Source organism: Mycteria americana, chromosome 17 (assembly GCF_035582795.1).
Source record: "Mycteria americana isolate JAX WOST 10 ecotype Jacksonville Zoo and Gardens chromosome 17, USCA_MyAme_1.0, whole genome shotgun sequence".
NCBI lineage: Eukaryota > Metazoa > Chordata > Aves > Ciconiiformes > Ciconiidae > Mycteria > Mycteria americana.
This window is the reverse complement of record NC_134381.1, coordinates 11598851-11617627: the sequence shown is the minus strand read 5'-3', so window position 1 is coordinate 11617627 and position 18777 is coordinate 11598851. Positions and strand designations below refer to the sequence as shown.

Genomic DNA, 18777 nt, shown 5'->3' with positions numbered 1-18777 from the left:
CGCGGCCGCCTCGCGCGCTTGCTTGCTTGCTTGCTTGCTTGCTTGCTTGCTTCCTTCCTTCCCTTCCCGGCCCCGCCCCGCCCCGCCCCGCATGCCGGCAGGGAGGCGGGGCGGCTCTGGCGCGCGGCCTCCACGATTGGTTCCGGCGCGGCCTCTCGCGCCCACCTTTGTGCAGCCCCGGCGCCCGTCGAGAGTGGGAGGGGAAACCCCGTGCGAGGGGCGCCGCCATCTTGGATAAGGGGGGTGATGGGGGCGCAGTGGAGCCAGCGGAGCCGAGCCTGAGGGAGCCCGGAGAGAGGCGGAGACCCGGCCCGGCCGTTGCCTAGCCTGAAGCGGAACGCTGCAGTGCCCGCAGGGGGGACCGGGCTGCCGCCGACAGAGCCACGCTGCACAGCCACCCGCTCCCCGAGCCCAGGTACGGAGGAGCTGGGGAGGGGCGCCGCTCCGCCCGGCCGGGCCTAGAGCACTAGGCCCCGCGCCGGTGCCCGGCCGCCGGCGGGCTCCACTCGGGCGGGCGTGCCGCCCTCTCGCCGGCAGGCCGGGGCAGACTCTCGGCCGCCACCCGGCCCAGGTGGCGACACTTCCTCCTGCTGCTGCATGGAGCCGGGGCCTAATGGGGGCCGCGCTCCCCGTCAGCGTGCCGCTGCCCACCTCCGCGGGCGGTGCGGGCTGGTCCCTGGCCTCGGCGGGTCTGGCCGCCCTCGCTGCCGGCGGCAGGCAGAAAGGGGAGGGGGCCGCTAGTCCGCCTGGCCGAGGAGGGTGAGGCTGGCTGGGCAGGAGCTAGGCCGCTGCTGCACTGTTTGTCGCCACCGCCTCCCATCCCTCCTCTGCACTGCACACTCCCTGTGTAACACGCCACCATCAAGTACTCGTGCACATGCGGTATGTATATGTCAGTCCCCTACTAATGGTTGCTGTTGCACGTAGGATGTTTACTGCATGTATATATTATGCCGTGTACGTGGCCGGTGTGCGGCGTTATCTGTACTTTTGATTCTTACGTTGACCCGTGCTGTCATGAGCTTTGACAAAAAACCAACTTTCATGAGGGCTGAGAGGAATGCCACTTCCTATTCCAGAAAGTAATGAAAGTGTTCTAGACTTGTTCTCTGTTTTTGTGGGGGTTTTTTTTGGTTTTTTTTTTTTTTTTGTCAATGCTTATTTGGGCTGAACAGAAGAATGAAGTTCTGTTCTTTCACCTAGTTGTGTCGCCTGCTTGCAGTACACTCTTAAGGTTTCTATAACATCTGTGGATACCTTGGTCTTGAATTAAAATTGTACTGAATTATTTTTGCAGTAAAGCCAGGAAAAGGTGTCTGTCTGCATTGGGGTCTCTCTGGCAACGGCTTTATTGCTCTGGAGGTTATTTGATGTGGACTTTGCTTTCTAGGCTTCTGAAACAGAGTGGTTCTATGTTGTGTGTGACACTTTTTCACAGAGATGAAAATACCGTTTTGAACAAGACTTACTCAAGTTGTCTATATCCTAAATAATTTCAAACCCCAAGTCAGAAGTCTAACTTTTCCAGTAGCCAGATATTATCGTATGGAATGCATTGGTTTTGGGATTGGTTTCTATCATGGTTTGGATTGAGGGCCTTGTGTGCTTGGACATTGCTCAGGAATGGGAAGAATACCTCACCCCTGGGGGACTTAATAACTAAATATCACATAGTTTAATACAGATGAAAAAGGAATTTGCTAGCTTCCTGTAGGGATTTGAAAATGTCATAAATCTGAGTGGAAGAAAGAAGCTGCTATTTTCCTTTTCCATTTTATGAATAACAAAAAAACCAAGCAACTGTGAAGGACAGCAGTTTGAAACAAACCTGTTATACTGGAGGTACTAGGATTTAAAATGTAAATAGATCTTTTAAAATTACTTGCGTACTCCTCTGCATCTAATGGGACCTGCTTATGATTGTTTCTCATTTTGCTGTATCTTTCTGCAACAAAGGAGGTAGACCTCACTTAATTTTGTTCTAAAATGTGTTTGTGACTTCTTGTGTTTTCCAAGGTGACGACTCCAGACAGTTGCACGTTGTTCTGATTTGTTAGACTGACAGCAAAACTCTCTGGTTTCTGTATATACTATCCCTAAACTTACCTGATAGCTCTGGAACTTGTTTCTCCTGCTACGAATGCCAACGTGTTCTACAGGTTAGACTCTTATAGGAAGAGGACAATAGGATAAATGAGGATATACAAATGGATAAACAACTATGGCTGAGAGAAGGGACATCGGTGAAAGTGCTCTTACTGATGAGGACAGGTATGCAATACTTAATTTAGCTATGGTGCTAGGGTGTGATTAGTAAGAAATGAGGTGTGTGCAGCTAAATGCTGGAGGTTTAGGAAACAAAATGGAGGAACTTGATGGAGCAGGATGTGAAACCATTGAAAGGATAACTAACACAATATGTGTATGACTGGATAGCTGTTGAGGAAAATCAAAAAGTGAAGATAGTATGATACATAGCCTTGATTTAAAAATAAATAAAGTCAAAGTTTTCATACAGGAAGAGAAGTGAAGGCCTGTGAAGTCTTTAGAAATACTTACTAGGCCTCAGGCTGAGTTAAGGTGTTTTACATGATTAAAGAATATAGCAAATGCATTTCTTCAAGAACAGCTTGAAACAGGGCTCTGCACAGCTGCAAGCTTCTTAGTCTGAGCCCAGTAGCATGCTGTCCTCGTGTGCTTTCTGAGAAAGAATAACTGGACATGGAAATAGTAAGGAAATGCAAAGTGATCTTAAACAGCAGATCATAAGAAGCTTGCTGGGTTGCTGTCTGATCAAGGATCAGTTCAGCCAAATTTACTGTCTTGTGCTAATCGAATGCTTTAATGAAATCCAAATGGGGAGAGCTAGAGAGGATGACTCTAGAAGAGCTGAAGAATGAGTGAGGAACTGGCCAGCAACAAGTAATGTTGTCAGGTAGATGTGAGAGAGGAAGTACCGGGCTGCTGGCAGGCTGCTAATGAAACTTCTCTGGGATCAGTCTTGGAAGAGGGCTTTTTAAAGACAAGCATGCAAAAATAAATAAATAAACAGACCAGGGAGACTGTGGAGCCATCATCTTGAAGAGGGCAAAGATGTTTATGTTTAGGAAGACATAAATGTCCTTGGTGTGTGGAAGTAATAGAACCACAGTGAAATTTAATTCTGTTAGACCTCATAGCTTGCTATGGACAGCAGACTTACGGGAATTCACCGCTTGGGTGTATTAATTGGTAACAAAACTGTTACCACCTTCCAGTATGGTGTGATTTTACAGAGGACCACAATTGAAGCAATTACAGACTGTATTTCTAGCAGCCTTCTAAAGTAAGGTACCAGTTAGACTGTGTTGTTTTGTGTGCTTGACAAAAGTCTTCATCAGGGGAAGAGTGCGATTAAGAATTGAAACAATTCTACCTCTCCCCAGTTCTTCCCTCCCCCTTATTGATCTCTTCTCAGTGTTCACTGTTAATTAACATCTAAGTAAATGTGCAGAAAGAGAAGGAAGATTGTGCCCTGGGAAAGAGTGTGACTATCTGTTAATTTTGTGTAGGGATTTGGAAGCCGTTCTAAATAATGGTTATTATTGGTTGCATACAGTTCCCCTTGTATGCAACTAATATTGTCTTCCAAATAAAAAACTTAACAGCTTTTTAAAAGTTGTTTCAGTTTATGAAAGGAACGATATGATGGCATTACCTTTTATAGAAGGGAACTGGACTTCAACTGTCAGATACCTTCCTGTTGCATATCCTTGAGGAATGACGGAAAGAACACCTGGATGGCCAGATGAAATACAAAGTGCCTGTTGCCTCAGACTAACTAAACAGTGGTCCTCTGGCTGCAGAGTGGTATGTTTTTAAGGGGAACCTGTAATAATTAGACAGTCCTGAGTTTGAAGCTGATAGCGGTTTTCAGAGGTATCATCTCTGTGTGGATTAGCCAGTTGATGGTATTAACCACGTGCGGTGTCTAATAAAACCTGTGCATACGGGTTCTAGTCTCTTCTCATAACATACCTGCTTCTTGCTGAGCATAAAGCTATGAAATTTCTCTATGCAAGTGATATCCAGTGAAGAGTTCAAATTGACTATGTCCTTGAGTTGAGCTAGAAGGAACTGCATGAGTCTCAGAAAAGCTGGTATGGATATAATATTTACAGTTATGTTACTCTGATAAAGAATGTTACAGCAATGCACCTAGAACAACCTTATCTCAGTTTGTACAGATGTATGCTGATACTTGAAATAATGCTTCAGTGAAATGACAAAATACCTGTGTAGTGCTTGTTGATTAGAGGAGGAAATGTAGGTGTCACTAGTATCTCATTAAGGTCATCTTTAACTTTTTATTTATAAAAAGAAGCCTCTAAGGGAGAAGTTGGTATATGGAAAATGGATTATGGTGACACTGTTCACTGTAAAATTTCTAGTCCTAACTGTAGTACAGTAATTAATTGTACAGGCTTTGAAACTAGCAGCAATCTGTGTATAGCGAAGCATGATCCTCTGGCTAGTTGCCATTCTGAAATAATGCTCTAAGCTCTGGGAAGTGTTACCTCTGAAAAGGGAGCTAAAACTTGTTCTAAGTTGGCAGGCTTTCCCGGAAGAAAGATGGTGGGTAGACCAAGGTTCCAGGCTAAACTTCTTTTACTTTCTATTAACAGTAAATTCATGGTTGGTGAACTTTGATGTCATATTGTATAATGTCAGCAGTGGCTGAAGGCAAGTTGTATATACTTATGTGCAACTTTCTCAATCCTGTGGTTCTTGCTCCCCTGCTCTCCCAAGAGGAAAACCTGAAACCCCCACGTTGGGATTAAGATTCACATGTCTGGAAGAGGGCTGTGAAGCAAAGGTAGAACCCCAGTTTCTGCAGATGGCTGATGCTATCAATGTATATTAACCCCTTGCATTAACATGTAGCTAATATTTTTTGTGTTTACTGAATCCTGTTGTGCACTTTCTTGTCTAGACTTCCTTCTTTCATCTGGAGTAAATGCTGAGATTGTAAGTTTTCTAAGGCTGAATTCTCACCATGGTTTCTGTGTTTAGTTTGTTGCATTTATTTTTCTCCTTCAGCACAGAGTCCTTCTGGAATATCGGTTTTATTCCAAGATCTGAGTACAGTTTGGATTCCTGCCTATACTTATTGGAGTTTGAGTGTTTAAAAGCTTGTTATTTAGTTCTTTTTTTTAAAGAAGGCATCTCTTCTGCAGAAGAGATTCCTGACCTTTAGTAATAATTTGGAGTGTTTCAGAATCTTTTCTGTAACGTGACCCTTGGAATAAATGTAATACCAAAGTGTTGCGCTTTTTTTTTTTTTTTCAGTTTAACTCCAGAAATTGTGTTTAAACTTAACATCTGTGTTTCTGCAAGCTTTCAGTGCGTATGTCTATCAGACACAATAGCTTCTCCAGCAACTCCCTGGGACTTGAGAGAAGGTCTAGATGTGTTGTATGAGTGAATTTATCTATTGGTATTGCTATTAATAATCTTTTTCTTTAAGCTGTGGAGAGTGTGTGACTGCACACAGTGGGGTGTGGTATCTCTCACCTCATTAGGGGCCTAATGTCATTGTAAGAATGAGGGTGAAGTTTTAACAATGAGGCGTGGCTTGAAGTTAGTCCTCCCTTCCCACCCATTTCTTAGCAGACTTTGTTGCCAAGCGCAGAATTTGGGTGTTGTAGTAGTCACTTTCTAGCCCAAATGGGATCCAGTACAGACCACTAGTAGCAAGGCTTGTCGAAGCCTTAGGCTGCAAGCTGTGAACTTTCACCCAGATTCACCGACTGTACACTGAACTTTTACTTAGCCACATGAAGGAAAGCCGCCAAAAACAGTGCAAACCAGAAAGGTGAGGAAGCTTCAACCTTAGCAGAAGGTACAACCTTAGAGATAAGAGAAGAAACGGCCCGCCTAGAGGCAATGAAAGGGCCCAGTGAAGAATGGGAAGACCCCAGACCCCCCAATATTACGATTGGTCCAAACTGTCTCGTGAGGGGAGGGAAACTTAAATTGTAAGGGTATAATTGCCCAGGGATTTCTTTGTTGGGGGTCCCTCTCTGGAGGCACCCAGCTCGAGCTGTTTTCACCGCTGTACCACTCCATAAATTCGTCTGGCGTAGCGTATCGGAGACTCCGCTTTGGGAAACCTCGGATTGAGCCAGAGGGGAGAGGAAGCGCCCGAGGAGCGAGCGTGTGTGCAAGCAAGGAGTCGAAAAGGGGCACCCGTCGGCTCAACAGAGCTGCCCGCTGCAAAGGGACTCGGGGCCTAGCAGTTAAAGTTTTGGGTGGTGTGTGTGCGACTCCCTGAATGGTGTGTGAATGCTCGGGCAGTGGCTTCTTCTTTAACATGGTTTTCTCACTCTCACTTTGAAATGGAAACTGATTTTGATGCACATGTTGCAAAGCAGTGACAGTTTCTTTTATATTGAAATAGCATAGGTAGATTTCTTTACTTAAAGAGTATAATGAAAATTGACATATCTTAGCAAGCAAAAACAGTCTGTCAAATAAACAGATGTATATTTAGCAGTAAAGATTGTAGCTAAGAGACTCATTTCGAATTCAGTTTCTGATATAGCCTGCACAGAGTTCCCAGTTTGTCCATTCTTTAAAAAAAAGTTTTCCTCACCTTCCAGTGATGCTGCTTACAAGCTTGGATAGTAAGACGTGTTCCCCTCAGTTGTTGTATACAGAACTATTGTAAAGTCATGTGCTCAGAAACATGTAACTTCTTTGAGTATTTCTGAGTACTTGGCACTCCTTAGCCAACTAGTATTGTGAAGGAAGAGAGGGTCACCTGGGTTTCTGCAGGACAGATTTCATAGCCATACAAGTGTTTCCCTATCTGGGAGTTTACAATGCTGAATTTTTTTTTTTAAAAACAGTGTAAGTTACTAGATACTACCATCCTCAGAACGCGCCATAGATCTTTCAAACTAGATGCATATTAGCGCTCTCGGTGTCTTTGCCTTTTTCTGTTGTGGCTGTAGCACCCACCTGCTTTCTGTGGAAAATAGTACAGTTCATGTGATCCTCCTGAAGTACTTGCACATATAAACTGGCCTTTTCAAGCTTTTTTTTTTTTTGGTACTTCCACTTACATATGCCGTAATCCTGCAGTTTAACCTTGTCTGCTATCAAACTGAATTGAGCCATGGATATAGTCCTCCTAGCTTTACTTAGAAAGGAAGTGGCAAGTTAAGTATCCTGTAAGAACAAGTGGATTGGATTGGAAGATGCTCAGTTTGAATGTTACTGCTCTTGGGACATGCTGGAGAAGAGAAAGAACATAATGCGTGAAGATGTGTTCAGAAAATTTGAAGTATTGGATGTTTCCACAATGACACGTTAATTTACTTCAGTTACTTATCTTTATTTGCTGATGTTGAAAATAATCTGTGCACGTATTGAAGCTGATACTATAACTCTGGAATATTCCACTTCCAGGAAATAAGGCAGTAATGTTGTTGGCTTGTTTGGTAAAGGGCAGTGCATTTTTCAGTTGTGGATGTGAATTCTTACCCAGTACAACAATAAGAAGTGGTCTGTCCACGGAGCAGTTATTTGCCAGAGACTGAGGAGGACAAAGGTGGTGTGGGATGGCTGCGTGAGACTTCCCTCTACTATGGCAGAAGAGTTTCCTCTAAAATTTTCTTGATTGAAATTGCTGTTCTCGGAACCTGTGCAGCACTTGATGTGGAATTCTATCTTGCCAACACATACAAGAATTACTGTCCAAAATTGTCTTTTGTTTACTATCTTGGATTAAACTTGGTTTAATAGAACTGTGTGTGTGTGTATATATATATACATATATAGGACGTAGCATAGATGCTTTGCATACTGCTTGGGATAGAAGGACTTGAGAGTTTCCATATCACAAGCCAAGCATGAAGGAAAGGCAAGGTGCAGATCAGCGCCTGGCACACAGTAAACCCTTCTTAACTGCCTGTTGGAGTTGTTCCCCGTCCAAGGTCTAGATAAGAGCGTTTGCTTTAAAACTCTGCTGTGTGAAGCGGTGGTTGTTGGCTGTGTACTGTGAATGAGATTTGTTGTCAGTCACCTTCTTATGACTACAGTTCACTGTTATGGGTTAACTGTGGTTGAGGAAACAATTTGCTTTTGGAAAAGTTACAGGCTTGTAAGTTTTCCTGCATTTTTTATTTCTTTACAGTACTGGTTTCATTTGTCATGTGGATGACACATGACTGAATGAAAATCTTTCTAGGCTAAAGCGATGTTCTTTATAAAAAATACCATGTTTTTCTAATGGCTGGCTATCTGCCGTGCAGGAGCAGGAAGGGAAATGGTGAATTCCTAGTAGAAATTTTCCACTTGCTTAACTGATCACACTATATCTAGTTTAACTTAAAACCTGGGACAGGTTTTAAAAGCAGGCATTTTGCATCATTTATGTTAACTGGCAATATCTGGGCTGTATGGACTTGTAATGCTGGTTAACTGACGGGTTAGTAAGTCAGCTATTACCTCTTGCAGGTTTACACAGCTGAAGCCAGTTCTAATTCCTCCTACATCTAGGAAAGCATAGGAAAACTCTGGAATATTGGAAGTACTTACCCCAATCTAATTTTGACTATCACTTAAATCTGCTATAGACCATAGATTAGTGAGTAGATCTTACCAGATCAGTGAGGTGTATTTAAGAAAAGGGGGGGGGGGGGGGGGGGAACCAACCAAAAAACTGCTAAACCTTGCTGTAATACTATGCTGACAAAGCCACAGAGATGTTAACTAACTTCCTGAACATCTGATTTGTGGCTTGTACTGCTTTTCTAACATAGGCATGTAGCAAGCAGTCCTGACCCCAGTTATGGCTACTACAGCATTCTTGTGCTGTCTTTTTTAAGTAATTCTCAGCTGTTTGATGCAAGCTGCACTGTTTCTTTTGTTCCTGTTGCAAGTCTCAAAAGTGTGAGGTAATAGTTCCAAATTGCTGGTTTTGTTAAACCTCTTCAGATTTTTCTTTTGGAGTCAGATTTTATTTTCAGTTCATGTATCAGGTATTTGGCTAGCGAGTGCTGGTCCACTCTGACTCTGTACAAAGCAAGAAGCTACTGGAGCTTTTCAACAGCTTAAGTCTTTCTGTATAAAATTGAATGAGTATCAATACTATGCAGAGCATGTTTGTACTTAGAGGCCTTACTGACAGGGGTTCAGAGCAAATGATATGGGAGTTTTGCTGAATGTCTCTGGCACTAATTCAGTGACTGTGGGGAAGTACATAGAAACTTCAACTGTGGGATGAAAGGATAGGTGGGGGGGAGAGGAAGGGGGTTTTGTTTGCTTATATGAAGTAAATTGCATGAATTGGGTTGAGTTTGGTGAACAAGTAGCGGTTCTGATGTGTTCTGTTTTTTGTTTTAGTGCCACAATGGCAACTGCACCTTACAACTATTCCTACATCTTTAAGTACATCATTATTGGTAAGTATCACTGGGCACACACCTGTTTATATCAATGTGTATATGCATGATGGCCTACCTGCAAACCCTGTGGCTGTACTATTGTTGACTTCTGTGTGTGCTACTTGCTGTATAATTGTGATTCTTTTCAATAGTTACTTGTCCAGCCTCAGTCCCTTACAGATTGCCGTGCTTGCTCTAAAGCTTTAGGAGCTGACAATATAAAGGCAAATGCCTTTTTGTGCCCCAGAATGAGAGCTGTGTGATTGTGGCAGGTGAACTGGGAGTGAGGGCAAGTACCAGTGCCTCTGAGTTCACTTTATTGCTGAGTTACTGTTAAAAATAACTCTTCTTCTTGACACATGTACTTCAGTATTCTTGAACATCTTCACTGTTAGGGCCATAATGCTTAGTCTTCTGCACAGCACTAGAAAAAAAGGCATTCTAAAAACATGTGCATGTGTCCCTTTCTCCCTAAATCAAGTTTATATTTAGAAAAATTACTAAATCCATTAGAAATGGGAAAAACTTTAATTGCCACAACTGGGATGTTGCATTGGTTCAGATTTGCTATAGCGCTTCGACTGCCTCTGCATCATTAGTCTCAAAGGTTTTAGAATCTATGTTGAAGACAGAAGTACTAATTAGAATCCATTGCTTTAGACAGGCTTATAAACCTCTGTCAAGCTATATTTTTGTATTTAAATGTTGCTTTTAGCTGCAGCATCCCTAGCTGTTTAGAGTCCGGGGCTTGATTGTATTTATTACTATCCTGGAAGAACTGGTCTTGCTGTTAATTGTTTAATTCTTAATGATCTTGTGTAGATGTAAGTGATCTGCAATCTTACTGTAATGGTTTGTAAGTCAGGCTGCTGTGACAGCCTCAGCCTGTGGAAAAGTTGGTTCTTAAAAGATCTTGCTATTTCTCACTATTGGCATTGTGTAAGTGGATCAGTGGAAGTGAAGCAATTTCTTGGTGTGTTCTGGTTGGTTGTCAGTATTTTTGATGTCCTTAACAGTAACTGCAAGTAAGACAGGAGCAGGACAAACACTCAAAAGGTGTATTTTACGTTTCAGTCTCTTACAGGTCTGCTTCTCATAACCTTGTGAAATACACTTGTAAAATCAGTAATACGGCTTGACTTCTTCTCTTTTGAGTTTTCTGCTTCACCTTTGCTTGCAACTCTGTACCTGTTACCAAAACTATAGTGCAAAAGTTGATAAATTTAAGGACTGTAGCTAGGTATAGAACATTGCCCACTAGACCTGAGAAAGGAATGGTTGCCTGTCTCTGTACCATTTGTTATGTGGGATGAAGAAAATGTGCTTGTTGCAACAATGATGTGGTGTCAGCCTTAACTATTCTTTCTGTAACAGGGGACATGGGTGTAGGAAAGTCCTGTTTGCTTCATCAATTTACAGAAAAGAAGTGTGAGTATTTCAATTAATGATATTTATTCGAACTGGTATGCTTCATCCCTCTTTCCTGCCTCTTTGCTTCTATCATGCATGAGCTTGATGTGGTGTCTGTCTTAATCTGGATGGGTTTGAATGGTACTTGGCCAGATTTTTGTTTTGACTCCTGCAGATGTAGGAACAAAATGTTGAGGTAGTAATGGCAAAACTGCTGCTTCAGTCAGTCCTACCTGTGATGAGTGGGAAGGCCATGTCTGGTTTTACAGCTTTTCCAGGGGATTTTGATACAGAACAAAGTGAAATTTCTTGCCTGAAATGTGCATGTTTTCAGGATTGGTGTAGCTTGAACACAAGCAGTTGGAGTTTTTTTAGTGCTTTTAAGCACTTCAAAAGAAAAAAAGGATTCTTTTTTCTTTGACTCTTTGTCTGCAGACTTTAGTACTGTCATTCTCTGTAGCTGCTGTGACTCACGACATTGGGACTGCCCTGTGTGATGGTGTTTAAAGCTTACTGCAGTCTCTCAGCTGTAACGTTTTTTCATGTATGCTATCATGACTAATTAAGAATTAGCTTCAGTTCTTCTTAATGTGTGTTGCATTGGAGTTTGCAGCGGCTATTAGCTCTTACGACTTTCCATGTAGCTCACACTCAATGGATAAGCCTGTAGGTATTAATTTTAGTACAAAGTTAGTCTTTACCGTGTGCTACTCAAGATGTGGCAATAAGTGGGTAGGAGCTACAGTTTAAAATATTCCTGTGTTCTAGTAGAAATAGGATTTTTTTAACTTTTGCTTTTAATCAAAATCCAGTATCAGCCAGTTGTTTAAATACTACTTTGCATACGGGCAAATTCTTGATGAGGATGTGTCTTGTTCTTAGTCTGTCAGTGTTGAGCTGAAGCAGTACAACCGAACAAACTAACACGCTAAACACCTCTACTACAAGACTGTCACTAACTGTAGATAGCTTGAATAGGTGCTCATCCTTTCTGTATTTTCTTGGTCTTTCTTAAAGATGAGCTGCTTATAACTAAAAGATGCCTTTTTGGTTTTGATTTGCTGTGTTGATAGCTACTTATGAAACTGGCTTTTTCCTGTGGACAGTCATGCTATTACCCTGTCTGAAACAACTTGGATACTTGCTTTTGAAGCTGTGTTACTGACTTCTACCTGTATCTTGGTAATTCCCTAAAAGTTATCTTTTCCTACTGCACTAAAATAGTTAACCGTTTCTGCAAGGATAGACTGAGAATCAACTGACTTGATACCTTCTGATATATATGGCCAAACAGCATCAGTGTACATGCATCAGAGAAGGCAAGGAATTTTATAACTGTTCTTAAAAATAACAACAGTTGAGGAAATACTTAATTTTATTTCTGGTTAAGTGATGCAGTTTTGGTACTGTAGCTGTAAAAATGCTTTCTTAGAGACTGAAAATCTGTTAAAGATACCTGAAAACTGGTGATAGTAATATCTTTGTAGCAAGGAGACCTTGTACTAGAAAGATCTGATCTTTGCTTTTATTTTTCATGACAGTTATGGCGGACTGTCCCCACACAATTGGTGTTGAATTTGGCACAAGAATAATTGAAGTTAGTGGCCAAAAAATTAAACTACAGATTTGGGATACAGCAGGGCAAGAGAGATTCAGGGCTGTCACACGAAGCTACTACAGAGGAGCAGCAGGAGCTCTCATGGTCTACGACATTACCAGGTAAGGTGCTGTGGACTGGTGCATCTTGTATCGTAGCTCTGTGTGCTTGACAACCTGTTTGGATACCACAGCCTTGCATGTACTGTCTTGTCTGTCTGTCCCCTTGACTTAGATTTAAAGGACTTTGTCTCTGTCTGGATGGATTTGTATCCTATTGTGTGAAGCTTACCACACTTCTTTGTCTAAATGCTTTAAGTATTTAAAGAGCTGAAAATGAAACGTAGGGAATTATGTGAGCTGCTTCTCTTGGAAGACTTCACTGCTGACAGACCTGAGCATCTTGCCATTTCAGGCCTTGACTGCCTGTCTTGAAGTTGCTTAAAGAACTGGCTTTGTCCTTAAAAGCTGCTCTTCGGTATGTGGATTTTTCTCTTCCTGGGAGGCAATGGATGCTGCTGCTTACCTGGCAGGAATATTCTTAGAGTAGGCACAGGACAGACTGTTACTTCTGTTGCAGTGGGCTATGTAAACGTGCTGAACAGACTCTGTATAGATGAGAGCACTGGAGAAGTCTGATTTCTGGGCCTCTTCACGGGCTAGTCCTCCAACAGAACAAGACTGCGTAGAAGCTATCCTGTCTTCCTTTTAGCAGCATCTTTAATTTTCACCTATAAAAGAATAATTAATCAGATGTGCAACATGAAATACTTTTGCTTTCACGTCTCCCATCTTCCACTGGGGCTGTTCTTGATATTCTTTAAGCACCTCTTTTTTTCTGCATATATAGGTATATCTCCTGTTTGCTTAAATCTTGAGTAGAACATAAATCATCTTATGCACTGTTTGTTACCAAAGTGCTGTTCTACCGTATGGTGTTCCGTAAGAGTATTTGACAGGAAATCCTTTAATGTGTTCTTTACAAAATGATACAAATGTCGTCCTTGTGAAGACAGCAAAGCTACTGCATCCTGGAGTGTGAATTGGTCTCTTTCCACCTGTGTTGTATGAGTTGCTCTGTGGGTTTAAAGTTGTTGAAATCTTGGTCTGAGGCCAAATAACATGCTGGCTGGCTGCTTTGTCTTGAGGCTGGGGAGAAGAACAGGGATGACAGATGCTAGTGAGTTTAATGGATGCTGACTGTGCTGTTGGCACTTACATATTTTAAAAAAATACTGTATCTAAAACTGTACTCGCTTGATTCTTTGCAGAAGAAGTACGTATAATCACTTAAGCAGCTGGCTGACAGATGCAAGGAACCTCACCAATCCAAATACTGTAAGTTGGACTTTATTTGGCTTGAAAGCAAGATTGCTTGTCTCTAAGCAAGAGGTGGAAGGCTTAGGCCAAAGCGTCTGCAGTGGTAGCAGTGTTCTCTTAAATAAGCTGCCTGTGTTTTCCCAACTACTTAGCTCTGAGTTATCCTGATGTCCCCGTTTTGCAGTATACCAGTGACTCTCTTCCCTTACTGCAGCTGGAGGAAGAGCGTAGGCTCCTGTGCAGGAAAGCAGTGGTTTCTTCTAAAAGTCTTGTTGTGCTGCTCACCTTTCAGGGGCCTGTTTGCAGCAGTTGGAGATAAAATTGTGATTAACTCTGAACAAACCTTAACTTTTGTTACTACTTCTTCTTGCTTTGTGGTAGGAATTAGGTGAATGCTATCTCGCCTTAGATAGGAATATAAATTGGATCTTCAGCAAAAGCTGACCAGGTCTTCTGGAGGGATGGGGGCAGAAGGTTCGTCTGTGTCTCTTTGACCATGCCACAAAACTGTTGTCTGTCAGTCTCTTTCTGAATGCCCCTAAAATACTTCAGCACCAAGCTCACGGGAAGACTCTGCTGTGATGAAAGAAAACTTAAAGATTCTGGCTGGATTAGCAGATGATTAAACAAATACAAGAAGTAAAACTTCTTGAATAAAGAGTAGGGCTGCTGCCTTTTAGGACCTCATGTCATGAGACAGCCTAAAGCATTTGAAAGTGACAGCTGGAGATGCTGCTCCTGACTTTATGGAGGGTGCACTGCTGGAGGAGTGTTTTCCTGAAGAGGCATGGGTTTTGCAGTTAAACTTTTCTCCATATTTCCTTTTGTTTTTTCATCTTTTTAATAAAGAGGGTGGTAGTGAAAAAGCTAATAAGCTCTTTCCCAGACTAATTTTCTCTCTTCTGAACTAGGTGATAATCCTCATAGGAAATAAAGCAGATCTGGAAGCACAGAGGGATGTTACATATGAAGAAGCCAAACAATTTGCTGAAGAAAATGGTGTGTGTTTTTTCTTGAGCTGTTACATTTCCTACAAGATAGGGATGTTAAAGTGAATCCTCAGCATTGATAGCTGCAAGCTTGTGCTTCCAAAGTAATGTAATTATATGTACAAATTTCTGCTGTGCCTCAGATAGTCTGGCTTAACTCTTAACTGTGCTTAGTTCTAGAAATCCAGCTTGTGTACTGATGCCTTAACTTAGTCAAAAAATACTGTTTAGTACTAAAATAGTGTCTTGCACTATTGATCTGAAGGTCTTGATGTGACTGACTTAGGGCTATTTGAAGTATATTATGCATTGACTGTTAAACCTCTGTTTCTGAACAGGTTTATTGTTCCTTGAAGCGAGTGCAAAAACGTAAGTTACTTTTGTCTAGAACAACGATTCAGATGTGATCTGTTTAAGAGGAATATATTGGTTATGACTACAGCCAATAGGGTTCAGGCATAGTAGGGTTTTACAAGTGAAAAAAACCAGTGGTTTTGAGTTCCCTTAGAGGGTAAGGTATGTGTAGTGGTTTCAGTCATGTCAGCTTTGACCTGAAGGTGAGTTGGAAATGAGACCTCTCGCTACATTTCAGGCGAAGACTTGTTGAATTCCGGTGAACTAATTTGGTTTTAGGACATCATTTGAGCATAGAATCTGTACATGTGGGTAAGAGTGGTTCCCAATTAGACGTTCCTTCCCTCGGATGTTTTGAGCCGTAAGCAAGTTCGGTAGTGAACAGCCAGTCCCTTTGGTCACTGAGAGGAATCGCCGCACTGTACTTGTGATCGGCTGTGTTGGCTGGGGAGCCTGTTGGAATGCAAGGGTCCAGACTCCCAGTGACACCAGTAAATGTGGTTCCAACTGGCGCCTGTCTTCATGGAACCTTTTAATGAAAAGGTTTTGATTAATAGTAGCTCCCCTATCTTTCAGCCTCTTTCAAAACTGCTCTGTGCATGTGGCTCAATGCCTTGGCTTGTTTTTGCTACTGGGTGTGTATTTTTTATTCCTGGCTAGCTCTAATAGGTTTAATGGCTAGGGAGTGAATTGCCCTGTCAAGGGCTGTCCCAAGGATAGGTTATCAAACTCGGTGAGATGTCTTTAAGCGCTGTAAGCTCTTCTTGCATGTAAGAGGGCAGGGTAGCAACTGCTTCTACTCGGTGACCTGTCAAATCCCAGCAAGGGTCTCTCGCCAGCTGCCTCCATAACCTGCATTGCTTTGAGGTGTAACCTAAATAACGCCTGCTGCTCTCTTCATAGTGGAGAGAACGTTGAGGATGCCTTCCTGGAGGCTGCCAAGAAAATCTACCAGAACATCCAAGACGGAAGCCTGGATCTGAATGCTGCAGAATCTGGTGTACAGCACAAACCGTCAGCTCCGCAGGGGGGGCGACTAACCAGTGAACCCCAGCCCCAGAGAGAAGGCTGTGGCTGCTAGTGACCTCTGTTCCGTGGCTCCATTTCTGACCCTTCACCTCTGTCTGTTGGAAGCGGTGCTTTTGACTGCTTCCCTGTCTTCTGTACATCTTATTGGGTTTAATTAAAACTCTGAGACAAGTTTAACACAGTACTAAACTGCTAAACAACTTTAGATGTAATCAGGTTATCAAAGGCAAGTAGAGTAATAAAACCTCTCCTGCATGGTAAATCTAGAAGTTTTATTTTTCCTTGATTGTCCTTGTGATAGTGTCACCGATACATAATTTAAACAGAGCACTGATGCTGGACTCATGATTTTACACTTTCGCAGGGCTTTGTCTTGTACGGTTTAATTTTATGGTTCTTTGGCCTTTCTTCCCCACCTCCCAACTGTTTAGAGCTGTCCATAGTAAAGGATGAGTTTTTGCTGTGAAATGACTTCCGAGGGTAGCAAGGGGCTCTGTAACTATGTGCTTTTGTGGAAAGGATTCCCCGTGGCGTGTCCTGGGGGTAGGGGTGGGCTGGCGCAGGAGCGTGCAACTTGCACAGGGAAACAATCCATTCGTTCTTGTGCTCGTAGCTTTACGTCATATTTTTTTGCCACTTTTATCCTTTACCTTTGTTAACAGAACGTAAATATGTATAAAATTTGAAGGAACTGAGCTAACAGTTAAATACATCCTGTGTATATGATTTTAATGAAGAAAACGATGACTGGCATTAGAACAGTATATAAGAAGATGCCCGTTTGTACAGTATGACCTATGTGTGACCACACCGCCCCGTTAGTACCGAAATAGATGTGGCTGCAGCTCGCCAACATAGGCTTAACTCCTTGTGTCGACAGTGGACATTGTGCTGGGGGAACTCTAATCCCGATGCAGAAACTAACACTAGTGGAATCTGTCTCTCATCTTTGCACTGTGGTATACCTATGCCATTTTATTAATCCTGTTCCGTGCAATCAGCAGTGTGCTAACCTGCTTTTCTCTTCTGTAAGCGTTTTGCATTATTGGGCTTCATCACCTGCCTTGCATCGTATACGAAGGCTGGTTTTCTTGCACATCTTACGCTTTTATACCTGTAACTTTTTGAATGGTCGGAGGCTGAACTGGACAGTCAGAACAAGGTGTGTGCTCTCTAGGGATTTTTAACTACTGTTGTATTTTTTGACAGTCCCGTGTGAAGGTTTCTTTTAAGACTTGGGCTTTTTCATCAAGCTTTCAAGTACATCCCTCACAGGGCGACACAACCTGTAGTGCTTGTGTGGAGAGGAGATTTTGGGTGGAGGTTACTGAGCTGCACATGGGTTTACTGTGGGTCCAGGCTGGACTGTGTGGCTCAACATGCAGTACTGCTGTATTTCACATGAAGCTTCACTTGGAAAACATCACATATGGTTTAAAAATGGAAGGGGGTTAAGTGCTTAACTGTGATCAAATGTCCGACTTCAGTCTTACTGCAGGGTTTAAAATACAAAGTAGTCTTAAAATCCCTCTCTAGACACTAAAACTAGACTTGTTCAGACTTGTAAGTAAACAGTGGTACCAGAGTATTGTACAGTCAATGTTAAATAAAAGCCAAAACTGGAATGTGCAGACAATAGGATTTGGGTAACTTGTGCGCTGTCCCTTTGTTTTGTCTGGTTAGTCCTTTTTTTAACTAATATTCTTAAGTAGATGGGTATGTTCAAGATCTACAGCTAACGCATCCTGCTTAAACCGAGGTTGCACCACAAAGGGTTTGCCCAGGGACCACGACCTGCTGCTGATGTGAAGTAAATGTTCTAATGACTACAGCTTGTTGAGGTGCAATACCTGTACTCCCGGAGTAAGTTACAGCAGGTCTTATTGTTTCTGTCACAGAAAGGATTTGTTCAGACTGCTGTACTCCTCATTTGATGTAACAATGCTATTAATCTAAATATTTGTAAATAAAGTACCTGTATCTAGATAAACTACAGTGGCTTGTGTTATTTGCCTGCCTCTGGGGTGAGTGCTGAGGGGGCTCGGTCCTTGGAGCTGTTCTCACTCCAAAAGTCTGAGGCTGTTTTCCACCCACTGCAGCAGCTGCCTTGCAGGGCCTTGCCTCTCCAGAAAAGCATCCCCTTAAACTGGCGGAAGAGGAATGCGAGTGCTACCTGAGGTTATGCAAGGACTCCTTGTAGTGATGGTATTTGGGTGTTAACTGCTGGTGTTTAACCTTTATGTGGACCTTAAGTGGTGGAAACTTCACAGGCTTTTCACAGGAGGGGTCTGCCAGGCTCTACTACTGCCCAGAATGGTCCTTAAGCTGTAACAGACCAGTGCTGAGTCCTGACCAAAGGGCCAGAGCTGGGTTGTGTCACTTATTCCTAGTGAAATGTGACGTGGTTGCCGGGTGACACCTGCTGAAAAGGTGTATGTTAATGCTGTGGGTGAGAAAGGGCAAGCTTGAGAATGATTTCAAAGCCTGCCAGGATGGAAAGGGTAGAGAGGGTTGGGAAAGAGTCACTCTGTGTCCTGCAGAACATCTCTTCCCATTCCAGCAGGAAAGGTGCAGAGTTATGCGTGGCAGCATGTCCTGTGTCTTGTGGTACCTTGTTCCTGCTGCCTGAAGGCTTTACAAAGTGGTTT

General features: G+C 42.7%; 1 protein-coding gene and 1 long non-coding RNA gene across 3 annotated transcripts; both read left to right on the top strand.

The window, feature by feature from the left end:
• Positions 1-215: 215 nt before the first annotated feature.
• RAB14 (RAB14, member RAS oncogene family) lies at positions 216-18124 on the top strand. 2 transcript variants are annotated; one of them, XM_075519354.1, is made up of 8 exons: positions 216-415; positions 9391-9449; positions 10806-10859; positions 12383-12560; positions 13709-13775; positions 14669-14756; positions 15085-15115; positions 16004-18124. In XM_075519354.1, exons 2-8 carry the CDS (start codon positions 9398-9400, stop codon positions 16179-16181), a joined length of 648 nt encoding a protein of 215 aa, XP_075375469.1. In that variant the 5' UTR covers positions 216-415; positions 9391-9397; the 3' UTR covers positions 16182-18124. The 2 variants fall into 2 exon arrangements, with proteins under 2 accessions (XP_075375469.1, XP_075375468.1); XM_075519353.1 differs by lacking the exon at positions 216-415 and adding an exon at positions 749-882.
• On the top strand, positions 1149-8674 carry LOC142418227 (uncharacterized). The gene is made up of 2 exons (XR_012778222.1): positions 1149-2271; positions 3707-8674. It is a non-coding gene; the product is annotated as an uncharacterized LOC142418227 (long non-coding RNA).
• Positions 18125-18777: the final 653 nt, after the last annotated feature.